Genomic DNA, 12,191 nt, shown 5'->3' with positions numbered 1-12,191 from the left:
TCTCATTGTCTGTCTGTCTGTCTGGCTGGCTGGCTCAGTCTCTCCCTTGCTCTGATCACAACAATAAAAATCTTTGAAATAATATTCAAATCCAATTGCTTTTTGTTTGTTTGTTTGTTTTGTTTTGTTTTTGTTTTTGTTTTTTCAAGACAGGGTCTCTCTGTGTAGTCTTGGCTGTCCTGGACTCACTTTGTAGACCAGGCTGGCCTCGAACTCACAGCGATCCACCCAATTGCTTTTTAAATAAAGATTTCCAGTTTAATTTCTAACAAATGGTTTTTCTAATCATGCTTAAGCTATCACAGGGATGATTTTGGGTGACTTCACTAATTCTGTCGTAGATGTAGGTGTACCAACCAGCTTCTAAACTGGATGCCTGGATGACAAGTGGAATTAGGTGGCTGGGTACCAGTTAGCCGACGCTTACTCCTCTGCGCCTTGCCAAACTCAAGGAATTGAGCAGATGCACATTAAACTTCCATGGAAGGAATTTACTAGCACACTCAAGCTCCTAGTATGGTGCCAGGCGTGGTGGCACATGCCTTTAATCCCGTACTTGGGAAGCAGAGGCAGGCTGATCACTGTGAGTTCAAGGCCAGCCTGGTCTACAGAGTGAGTCCTGGTCAGCCAAGGCTACACAGAGAGACTCTGTCTCAAAAAGCCAAATAAATAAATAAATAAATAAAAATACCCTTTACCAAGTCACACAATGTCTCAAGTAAAGAGGGTAGAGTGGTGGTGGGAGCAGCTAATGGGACCAAGTTCCATGAAAAAAAAAAAAAAGACAAAAGGAAGCACAAATGTAAATGTATATTATGTTATATGTATATTTCATATTAATAATAAATGTAAAACCTCTCTAAGGATGTTTCTATTGATTTTAAAACCACATTAAGAGGACTAATGCATTGAAGTGCTCCCTTGAGGATGTTGTTTTGTTTCTATAACTTGAGCTTGTGACAGTGGCCTATACCTTGTCATACTACATGGAACATTGAGCTCTTGCTGTTGATTACAGTGTATCCTACCTGTTGTTGTATATAAAAGCTGTATGAAACCAGAAGAAAAAAGAGCAGTCATCATAGTAGTTAGGAAGATTCTAAAAAAGACATGGTGGAAGGAAAAGGTTAGTTTCATAATAAAATTGATACGAAGAACTAATGATTCTAATGAGTTTACATTTTCTTCTCTTATTCCTGTAAGTACATTATCAAGCAGTCACACCCACTAAATACGCAGCACTTTATCGCTTAGAGTGATACACTCAACACACAAAGAAGGCCTTGAAGAATGTTGTTTTCTCTTGGTGTTAAACATGTTAAGGAAAGGTATTTATATGTTATTTAAGCTGGACGTGGTGGTGCATGACTAATCCCAGCAGATGTAGGCAGATCTCTGTGAGTTCGAGGCCACTTGGTCTATAAAGCAAGTCTAGGATAGGCAAGGCTATACAGAGAAACCTTGCCGTGAAATTTTTTAAAAATGTGTCATTTAGCTGGTATTTTCAGTTAAAATATCAATCTTAAAGATAGTGCAATGAAGTAAAAGAAAACAGATAAATTGAACTTCATTAAAATCTAACTTTTATGTACTAAAGTGACAGTGTTTGAAAAAGCCATAAGGAATAATTTTTATTAGTCTAAACTTACATGTACTACATGTAAGGGTGTACGTATACTTATACATAAATAGTTTAAATCAAGTTATGCTGACAGTGGTTCTGCCCCAGAGTAATAGACTAAAAAATCTAGGCAGTTCCAGGTGTGAGAAACTTTCATTCCAAATTATTGGCAGGGAAGACCCAGAGACTTCCCTAACAATATAGGTTCTTGCTGTTGCTCTTTGTTGCCTCCCAGTTAAAATCCCCATCCCATTCTTCAAAGAAATAGGGGGGGCGGGGGGGGGAAAACCATAAAATTCATTTAGAATCACAAAAACTGGATAGCCAAAACCATCCTGAGGGAAGATAACACTGCGGGAGGGACTACCAGCTCAGATTTTAGATATATCACTGAGCCATAGTAATTAAAAAATACATGGTATGGACATATGGACAAATAGAACAAAATCAGAGGCTCAGACATGAGTGCATGTAACTTCAGCCACTTACTATGTGGCAGAGATGCCAAGAACAAACGCTGGAGAAAAGTTCGCATCTTCAACAAATGGTGCTAGGTAAACTGTATGTCCACATACAGAAGAATAAATGAGAGCCGGGCGTGGTAGCGCACACCTTTAATCCCAGCACTTGGGAGGCAGAGGCAGGTCAATCACTGTGAGTTCAAGGCCATCCTGGTCTACAAGGTGAGTCCAGGACAGCCAAGACTGCACAGAGAAACCCTGTCTCGGAAAACAAAACAAAACAAAAAGAATGAATTAGAATTGTATCTGTTATCTTGCACAAAAACTGACTCCAAATGGATCAAAGACTGAAACGTGAAGCATGAAATGCTGAAAGTGCTAGAAGAAAACATAAGCAGCACCCCACATTATACAGGTGTAGGAAAGGACGTTCTGAAAGGGCTGTTTGCCCAAGGAATTAAGGCCAACAACTGTCAAGCGGGATTTCATAAAACTAAAAGCTTCCACATGATTAAAGAAGCAATCGACTATGTGAAGAGGAAGCTCACAGAATAGGAGAGAATTTTTGCCAGCTTTGCATCTGTTGAGGATTATATCCAGAATATATAGAGAACCCCCGCCCCAAAAACCAAAGAGCAACACTAACAAAAAGGATTCATTTGAAAAATGGACCTGGACCTGAACAGTGCTCTTAAGAGAGGGGGGAAATGGGTAAGAAATGTCCCCCCAAAAGTTTATCATCCCTAGCAACTAGGGAAATGCACACTTGAGATTTCGCCTCACTGGTAAGAATGGGAAAGATCAGCAAAATGAGCTGTGGAGAAAAAGCAGCTTTAGTTCTCTGCTGGTGGGACTGCAAACTGCTGTGGGTACTGTGGAAACCAGTGTGGAGAATTCTCAAAAAACTAAAATCCACCATGTGACCCAGCTATCCTTCTGACGTATGCCCAAAGGACTTACCCTCCTACTCCACAGATACTTGCTCAGCCATGTCCGTTGCTGCTCTAGTCACAATAGCTAGGAAACGGAAACATCCTAAATGTCCTGCAGCAGTAATGAAAAATTGGCACCTATATACTCTGGAATTCAACTGTTAAGAAAAATGAAATTGAAGCATGGTGTGGTGGCGCACGCCTTTAATCCCAGCACTCAGGAGGCAGAGGCAGGCGGATTGCTGTGCGTTCAAGGCCAGCCTGGTCTACAAAGCAAGTCTAGGACAGCCAAGGCTACACAGAGAAACTCTGCCTCAAAAAACCAAAAGAGAGGAGAAAGAAAGAAAGAAAGAAAGAAAGAAAGAAAGAAAGAAAGAAAGAAAGAAAAGGGGGGGGGAACCAGTGAAATCAGGGAACTGGATGGAACTAGAGGAGGTCATGTTGAATGAAGTGACCTAGACCCAGAAAGAAACATCACGTGTTCTCCTCGGAGACTCAGAGCTCCAGACCTTCAGATGTGAGTACATATCCTGGAGCGACTGCAGAAACCAGGAAAGTAAGGGTCATTATCTGGGCAGAGAGGTTGAGAAGCTATAGACGGGGATATCAGGGTACAAGTGGTCTGGGAGGAAACATGGGGGAAAAAGGAGGGATCCAGTCAGGGCAGTGCAGGGAGATAAATACAGATTTAGGAAGAGAGGAAGGTAAAAACAGTAGGGGTGTCTGAAAAAGTCACAAGGAACCATACCACTAACTATTAACCTATAAAAACTTGTAGTACACATAATTCTGTGCATAAAACACATATAGTATAAATAAAATTTTATCATTTGGGCTGACAAAGTTCCCTCCAAAGGCCAAAGGTCATCTATCAAAACCCTAACACAGGGCCTGAGAAGCCCTCTTTTGAGTTGTTCATTAGGCCTGTCCAAGAGACCCCCAAGAACATCACAGGCCAGTGCTATTGCCCTTTGCTGTTACCGCAGGGGTGGAGGGTAAGTTGCTGAAGATGCCATGGACTCCCCACACAGGCCCAGAGGGCACTGGAGCTGGGACTGTTCTGACTATCTCTTCCTTAGGAACTAGCTTTCATGGTGTGGGCTTCTAAAGGAGGGAAGCAATCAATAGTTCTACCCAGTGGTGACGCCAATAAACCCAAAAGCAACAAGCATGGCCAGATAATACTAAGGGTGCAGTAGAGGCATTCATAGCTGGTAACCAAGAGCTCTCCAATTGGACTTGAGACCCACGCATCAAGAGGGAACTCAGGACTGGTGCTGGGAACCTAGCTAACTGGGGCTAGCGAAGTCACGAACGCACAACCCACTACATCGCTAAATCAGCACAGTCCCTAATGACATCCTAATTGTTCACCCACAGGTAAGCATAGTCCTCACTCTTGGGGAGGAAGTTTCTCTTTGCAACATACAGAGACCATTACAGAAAACTACAACCAACCAAAACGCAGAGTTGTAGAGCCCAGTCCCGGCAGATACATCCAGAAAACAACTCCCGCATCTAAGGCTCAGAGAATATAGCAAAAGAGGAGGATGGAAGGTTGCTAAGAGCCAGAGGACCAGGGAGTTTTCTATAAGACTATTCCCCTACCACACCCATAAACTCTCACCAGCATGACTGCCTAAACGTGAGCTGCCAACGTGGGGGAGGGGGAGAACGGGTGACCGCGGCCTTACGCAAGGACCTATGGGCATCCAAGGAATGTGGAGATGGGAGAAACTTTCTTCTCCAGGGAAGAGCCTCTACTTGGTTACCCAGTACCAAATGATCAGCCCTGAAGACACGACTACAACTAAAACTACATAGACGGAGAAGGTTTGATTAGGAATTTATATGCATATAAGTATGCATATGTGCATGTGATAATAATTAGTTTAAAAAGACCCCATGAATTTGAAGGAGAGCAAGGAAAGCAATATAGAAATGTTCGGAGGGGGGTAGGGAAAGGAGAAATGATGCAACTGTAATCTCAGAGGGAAAAAAATAAAAGAGCATCCCCATCATATTGAAATGATAACCTCAGAATGGGACAAAATGGTCACAGCTCATGTTCTGATGAAAGCCTTGCATAAGGCACTTCAAGTGGCAAAAGAGATCCCATAAAAACCCAAGTGGCTTAGACAGATGTGTGTGGTGAAGGTAAGGACAGAGAACTTGCACAGTTCAATGACCAGAGATAGCCCAGGAAAAACTCCAGGGACCCGGGGTTGAAGACCAGATAGTTTAGTCTCACAACTAAGCTTAGTTGGTTAGGGATTAAGATGTTTTTAGATCTAGACAGATGTTTTAAGTTAATAAAGATGAGATATTCTGATTTTCATTCAGAATTTTAGACCCAAGAAGAAAGGAAAAGTGTTTACTTCAAGTTTCCCAAATACAAATAGCCAAATCACCATGAATGCAACATTTATATAATTCCTGATTGCTTTGTGGTTCTTCCTGCTCTATGTAGCTTAGTTTATTTATGTATAATGATGTAAATGTATATGTTAAAAAAGAAATATAATAATAATAATAATAATAATATTAAAAATCCTATTTTAAAAAGCAAGCATTTCTGCAAAAATGTGTTAAATTTTTTAGATTGATGATTAAAATTTTGTGTGTCCCCCACAAAAAAACCCTCAAGGTACTTGCACAGGCATTTCCCCTATGATGTTTCGCAAGCACATGAAAGGACTCTCAGTCACAGAGCCAACAAAAATCTCCAAATGTTTTAGTGTCACCAACTTAAAATGACAGGCAGCACTGTCAGTGAAGATGCAGAAGACTGCTGTCCCTTGGGCGTTGCTGGTGGGAATGCTCAGCCTGCAGCACTGTGGGAAACTGTTGAGTGTTTCCTCAATAAGTGAGGCTGAGGCTATCAATGCTACCTCTAGGCAATGCATTTTTCATGACATTTACTAATTAGACACCATTTTCCCTCCTCTCTCTCCCCTCTCTCCTCTCCTCTGCTCTCCTCTCCTCTCTCTCCCCTCTCTCCTCTGCTCTCCTCTCCTCTCCTCTCCTCTCTCCTCTCCTCTGCTCTCCTCTGCCTCTCTCTCTCTCTCTCTCTCTCTCTCTCTCTCTCTCTCTCTCTCTCTCTCTCCCTCCCTCCCTTCCTCCCCCCCCCTCTGTGAAGTCAGCAGAGGAATGTCTACGTTAATTTTATTTGCTTTCTGTTTTTATTCAAGTATCTTTAACATTTTATTTTATTGTGTGTGCGCAAGCTACTAACTATCCATGTGACTATAGAGCTTGTCTGCTTGCTTTATAGCCATCCGGTAGATGCCCTGTGGTACATCCTGGACCCCAGTAAAGCTTTGATCCTCAGGCCCCTCTGTTTTGCTTTTAGATAGCTTCCTTTTTCCTTCCCATGAGGCATGCTGCTCTCTCCTGTCGGAGCTCCTCTAGTAATAGAACACTGCTCCTCTTGTTCCCTTTTGTGCCCTGTGATCATCTCCATCTTACCCACCTACCACACCCGAACCCAATGCTCCTCCTTCCAGGCCTATTCTAGAAAGTGGCCATCTTTATAGGAATAAACCGGACAGGGCAGGCAGAAGGCACAGGGTATCTGTAAATATAAATGGGTTTCCTGCACGAGGGAAGCCCGGTCACTGACCAGACACTAATTAGGCTGTCTAGCAGGACAAAGAAATGGTTTGGGAAAGACAAATAAGTGTATATGACCACTCCACCAGGAGCTCCGCTAGAAGAAGGCTAAACTTTATAGCCACTCTCCAGAGAGCTCTCAAGAACAAACTAAAGGAAAAGAAACATTTCTTACTGATTTCATCAGTAAGGGGAAGCAACACTGAGTAATTAATCATCAACGAAGATGATGGTAGAGAGCCTGTATTTGGGGATGTACTTTCATGTGCTGCCTCCGATGATCACAAAGGCCATATATTACCAAAGTCCTTGGGCCAACTGTCCTTATGGGGCCAGAAAGAAAGACGGGGACACTCTGAAGACATGAGAAGGGAAAGGAGACCCTTCATCCTGGTTGATGCCTCTTGCCAGCTGGGAAGCAAGAATTTGAGCACAGGTTGACATCTGTCATACAGGTTGCTGACAGAAGTTCTGTTCCTTCCATATGTAGATATTTACGTTAAAATAGCATCGAACCAGGCTTAAGGCCTGAACGTATATGGCCTTGAGAAGGGCGTCATTCCTCACACTGGTCCTTTCTGAACTGTTGATACCCTACCTTCTGTTAGCCCTGTGATCTTATCAATTATAAACTTGTCAGAGGATCCCCAGGAGCCACCCTATTATCGCCCTTGGCTTCCAAGCAACCCTTTCATAATGTCTTCAAAAGCCACCAAACAGGATGGCTAAAATGACTTGCTTTGCTTCTGGATGCTTGTCTTTCTCCTAATCCTTTTTTAATTTTATTGTTATTTTTTTTTCCGAGACAGGGTCTCTCTGTGTAGCCTTGGCTGTCCTGGACTCGCTTTGTAAACCAGGCTGTCTGGCCTCGAACTCACAGTGATCCTCCTGCCTCTGCCTCCCGAGGGCTGGGATTAAAGGCGTGCGCCACTACTGCCCAGCCGTAATCCTTATTCTTAACATGTATATCACAGGGTCTTCATTAACACCAGTCTGGTTCATACTTGTCAGCCCCGAAATTCCTTTCTGCCTCAAAGCCAGGAATCCTGGCTTGGCTCTGGTCAACGGCTCTCAAAGTCTAGGCTCAGGCTAACCTTTTAAGGGGCCTCAGGCTGCCGTTGTAAGTGCCCCTCACAGATGGCACTTGCATTACTGCCTTTGGTTAGAGACTGCTGTTCGAATGGCCATTCAGAGTGGATCTATCATCCAGTGGCAATCAGCCTATATGGAACTGCTCATGTCACCTGCTTCAACGTATTTATAACTCAAGTAGCTAACAGAGAATAGGCAGAGAATTAAAAAAAAAAGGTAAGAGAAATTTAAGGTTGACTAACATGGTTGTTTGTAGTTCAGATGAGCAGTTTTATAGAAAGAAAATGAGACTACTTTGCTACAAGCAGTAAATACCCAGACACAGCATTTATAACTGACGATATAAATTACATAGTTCAGATGTTCTGAACAATGACCATGGAAGATGGTCCCATTTTCCATAATAAAATAATAAAACTGTAACATTGTCTACTGATTCAAAAGTAAGTTTACAAACCTTTATTTTTAAAGTATGCTAGAAATTATTGGCAACCATGTGGTGTTTTGCTTGCTTGTTATTTTTTTTTTGTTTTGGGGAAGCAGAATCTCACTATGTAGCCCAAGTGGTCTGGAACTCACAGCATAGACCAGGCTAGCCTCAGACTCACAGATTCACCTGCCTCTGTCTCCTGAGTGCTGAGATTAAAGACATGCGCCTGAGCTTCCCCTGGCTACAATTTGTTTTAAAGACACAAAACACAAACCACGACTCTGTAGTACTTCTGTTTTTAAAAATCAAGATGCTTTCATTTTATTTGAAAACTAATATATGTTTATTATAAGGAATTCATAAAAATTAATAAAAACATTACATATGTTCTTTTAGGAAAAATGTTACAGTTTTTATCTGTTGCTTTCTTCCAGTTTACTGGCCATGGGCTGATGTCTGCCATTTTTCTTTTGGGAATTATAGCAAAGGAAATCCCAAACCAAAATCATTCAAAAGACTAGACAAGGAAGTCATGCTTGGGGACACAAGCACTTAACCCCAGTACTTGGGAGGCTGAGGCAGAGGAGCATATGTTCAAGGCTAGCCTGAGCTACATGATATGCTTCAGGCCAACCCAGACTGTGCAACTCTGTCTTAAAAAACTAAAGCAAAAGAAAAACATTAGACAAGAACAAGGCATATATTGATTACTCACCGGACAGAGAAATTTCACTTTCACATCATTGTATAGAGCTGGGCAGTTGAACACATTAATTATTACTCTGTCTGATTCAACATCATGAAATATCTGTGAATAAATATGAAATTCTGAAGTATATGCCCAGATAATAAATATGAGAGTAAAGCCCACTTTTACACCCAAAATTATCAAGTATCCTTGCAGCCCAGTCATTTCATACACACACACACACACACACACACACACACACACACACACACACACACGCAGATGTTAATCCTTCTATGAAGTCGTAACTTGGTTGTTTAAATGAACTCTACTTCTGTTGAAGGCTATGATGGAACACTGTTCGAAAATACAGTATTAAATATAGTACAGTTTACCAAAGGACACATTATTGTTGAATATACATCATCTGCTTTTTCTATGTTGAAGCCTTTTTTTTTAATGTACTCTGAATGCCATCCCCAAACCCATGCCTAGTTCTGGTCGTGCAGCCGCTGTGTCCACCCATCCTGGTGAGTTCCTTGCAACCTCAGTCCCCTCCACCATCCCCAACACTCAGGCCTAGCTCCGTTCACTCAGCTGTGCGCTGACCTGGTCTGGTTGTCACAGAACATCACCCTAGCTATGCCATTCCTCAACCCAAGGCCTAATCCTGCTGTCAGAGCCTGCGCACCAGCCTAGCTTGGTGAGGACCCTAGCTCACCTGTACAACCTTCAGATTTCTATGCATCGCCTGAGGGGTGTGGCTTATACCCAAACCCAGCAGGCCCAGCCATTAGTCCCATTCATACATTTCCTTGGTTACCACTAATTGAATTACCCATCCACCTCTAGTCAAAAATCAACATTAAAGGGTTAAAGAGATGGCTTAGCAGTTACAAGTACCGGCCATTCTTCCAGAGATGCTCCTGCCTCTGCCGCCCGAGTACTGGGATTAAAGGCATCGTGCGCCACCACATCTGGCTCTTCCTACGGCTCTTTTTCTTCTGTGTGATTGTTTGTCCTATTGTGGCTTATTTGTGTCTGTTTTATCTTATTTCATTATTATTCCTTAGATGTCTGTTCATTTTAATTAATTTATTAATTTTTTTTGAGACAGGGTCTCTCTGTGTAGCTTTGGTTTCCTGTCCTCACTTTGTAGACCAGGCTGGCCTCGAACCCATAGTGATCCACCTGCCTCTGCCTCCTGGGTGCTGGGATGCCCGCTCATTTTTAAAGGAGAGACAGAAAGGGTGTGGATCTGCATGGGAGGGGAGGTAAGAAGAATCTTGGAGGAGTTGGGGAAGGGGAAACTGTAATCTGAATGTTATATAAAGAATCTGTTTTCAATATAAGAGCCTTTTAATTAAATTAAAATTAATTTAAAATGTATGTTCAGAAATAGAGGGCACACCTGAAAAATGGCTACAGAAGGAAAACAAAGGAATCTATAATTAATGGAGTACAAAATAGAAACAATAATAGAAATTGCAAAAAAAAAAGTGACAGCACTGAACATATTTCTTTCAACAGTAGCTTTAAATATAAATAGCCTTGACTCCCCAATCAAAAGACATAGGCTAACTGAATGAAGAAACAAAATGTATCTTGGAGTTGTTTACAAGAAGCCCCATTCATCTGCAAGGACAGGTACCAGTTTAGTAAAAGGATAGAAAAAAATAACACAAGCAAGTAGGACTAGGGAATAAGCAAGTGTTGCTGTTCTAACATCCTACGAGTAGACAACAACCTAATATTATCCAGAAGATATAAATAAAGGTTATTTGCTCAAAAGAACAATCATCCAAGAAGACATTGATACATACCAAATTCCTAGACAATCAATTGTGTGTGCGTGTGTGGCTATTGAACATTAAAACACATAAAAAACCACATATTAACCCCAACTCTGTAATAATAGGTGACTGATTTCAGTAACTCACTTTCTCCAATATAAAGATAATTTGGACAAAAAATATATGGAGAAACATTGGAAGTTTATGTATGATATCAGACCTAACAGGCATCTATCAAGTATCCTACCCAAATACCAAAGTTATTTTTGACTCAGCAGCCCACAGAACTTTCTCTAAAATAGACCATATACTGGGTGGGATGCAAAACAAATCTCAGCAAATACAAAAACAATGGAAATAATGTCCATCCTATGTGGCCACAATGGGATAAGGCTTAAAATCAACAAAAAAAGAATCTCTAATGAAACTTGGGGCATGATGGTGCATGCCTTTAATTCCAGCACTCGGGAGGCAGAGGCAGGCAGATCTCTGTGAGTTCGAGGACAGCCTGGTCTACAAAGTGAGTCCAGGACAGCCAGGGCTACATAGAGAAATCCTGTCTTGAAAAACAAAACCAACCAACAAAAAGAATCCCTAATGGAAAAATAATCTCAGAAATCAACGCATTACTGACTGATCACTGGGTCAAAGAAGACATCAAGAAAGACGTTTTTTTAGTTCCTGGAACTAAATGAAAATGAAACCATAGCACAACAAAACTCTGAGGTATATTAAAAGCAGTACTGAGAGAGGGAGAGATTGACTCATACAGGCACACACATGTACACAAAACAAACAAACAACCAAATAAATGAAACCAAAGAGTGCTTCCTGGCTTTGACCACAGGCACATTGTACACTTTTTTTCCCTACTTATATCTTTTCACAGTGAGACAGAATAGGACTTTATATGCTATATAAAAGGTGGATTGTGAGGAGACTCTTTTAGAAACTTAGATGTGGGCAAACAGGAGTCTGAGGAAATAGTAGCAGAGAGGCATACAGGAGCGGAACAAGAAGAAGGATTTCAAAGGTATAACCAAGAAGAATTATCAATTGATTGGACTTAGGGTACATATTAATGAATCAAGGACAGTATCACATCTTAATATTCAAGTGGGCAAATACTGGTGTCACAGAGCTAGGCAGGGAAACGCTTCCCTGATAGATGTATTTTAATTACTGGGGTGAAGAGTGTTCACATTACAGATTTTGCAGCTACCCCACAGAGAGTACTCACAAGCATCCATAAAGTAAATGAAAGCACAAATTATAATTTAAAGAAAGGGAATGTATTTAGCCAATGGACAGAAAATTCTCCACAGTTGAGTGGAGAGTGGGGTATGACTTTCACATGAACTCTGGTGCCTCATATTTGACCATGTCCCCTGGAGGGGGAGACCTGGTGGCACTCAGAGGAAGGATAGCAGGTTACCAAGAAGAGACTTGATACCCTATGAGCATATACAGGGGGAGGAAATCCCCTTCAGTCACAGACATAGGGGAGGGGAATAAGGGGAAAATGAGAGAGAGGGAAGAATGGGAGGATACAAGGGATGGGA

The 12,191-nt window shown here is 41.7% G+C and overlaps 1 protein-coding gene across 9 annotated transcripts in view; it reads right to left on the bottom strand.

Moving 5' to 3' along the window:
- The window catches only part of LOC311584715 (phosphatidylinositol 3,4,5-trisphosphate 3-phosphatase TPTE2-like), an 83,667-nt gene that overhangs the window by 4,303 nt on the left and 67,173 nt on the right, over positions 1–12,191 (bottom strand). For all 9 annotated transcript variants that reach the window (XM_084759297.1, XM_084759295.1, XM_084759300.1 and 6 more), the window contains 2 exons: positions 8,864–8,956; positions 1,029–1,099 (listed from right to left, as the gene is read on the bottom strand). In XM_084759297.1, coding sequence (XP_084615423.1) covers positions 1,029–1,099; positions 8,864–8,956 — 164 coding nt within the window. The remainder of the gene's footprint in view (positions 1–1,028; positions 1,100–8,863; positions 8,957–12,191) is intronic.

The sequence above is a fragment of the Acomys minous genome (assembly GCF_964271855.1).
Source record: "Acomys minous genome assembly, chromosome: 15".
NCBI classification, from domain to species: Eukaryota; Metazoa; Chordata; class Mammalia; order Rodentia; family Muridae; genus Acomys; species Acomys minous.
This window is presented reverse-complemented; position numbering and strand designations above follow the sequence as displayed.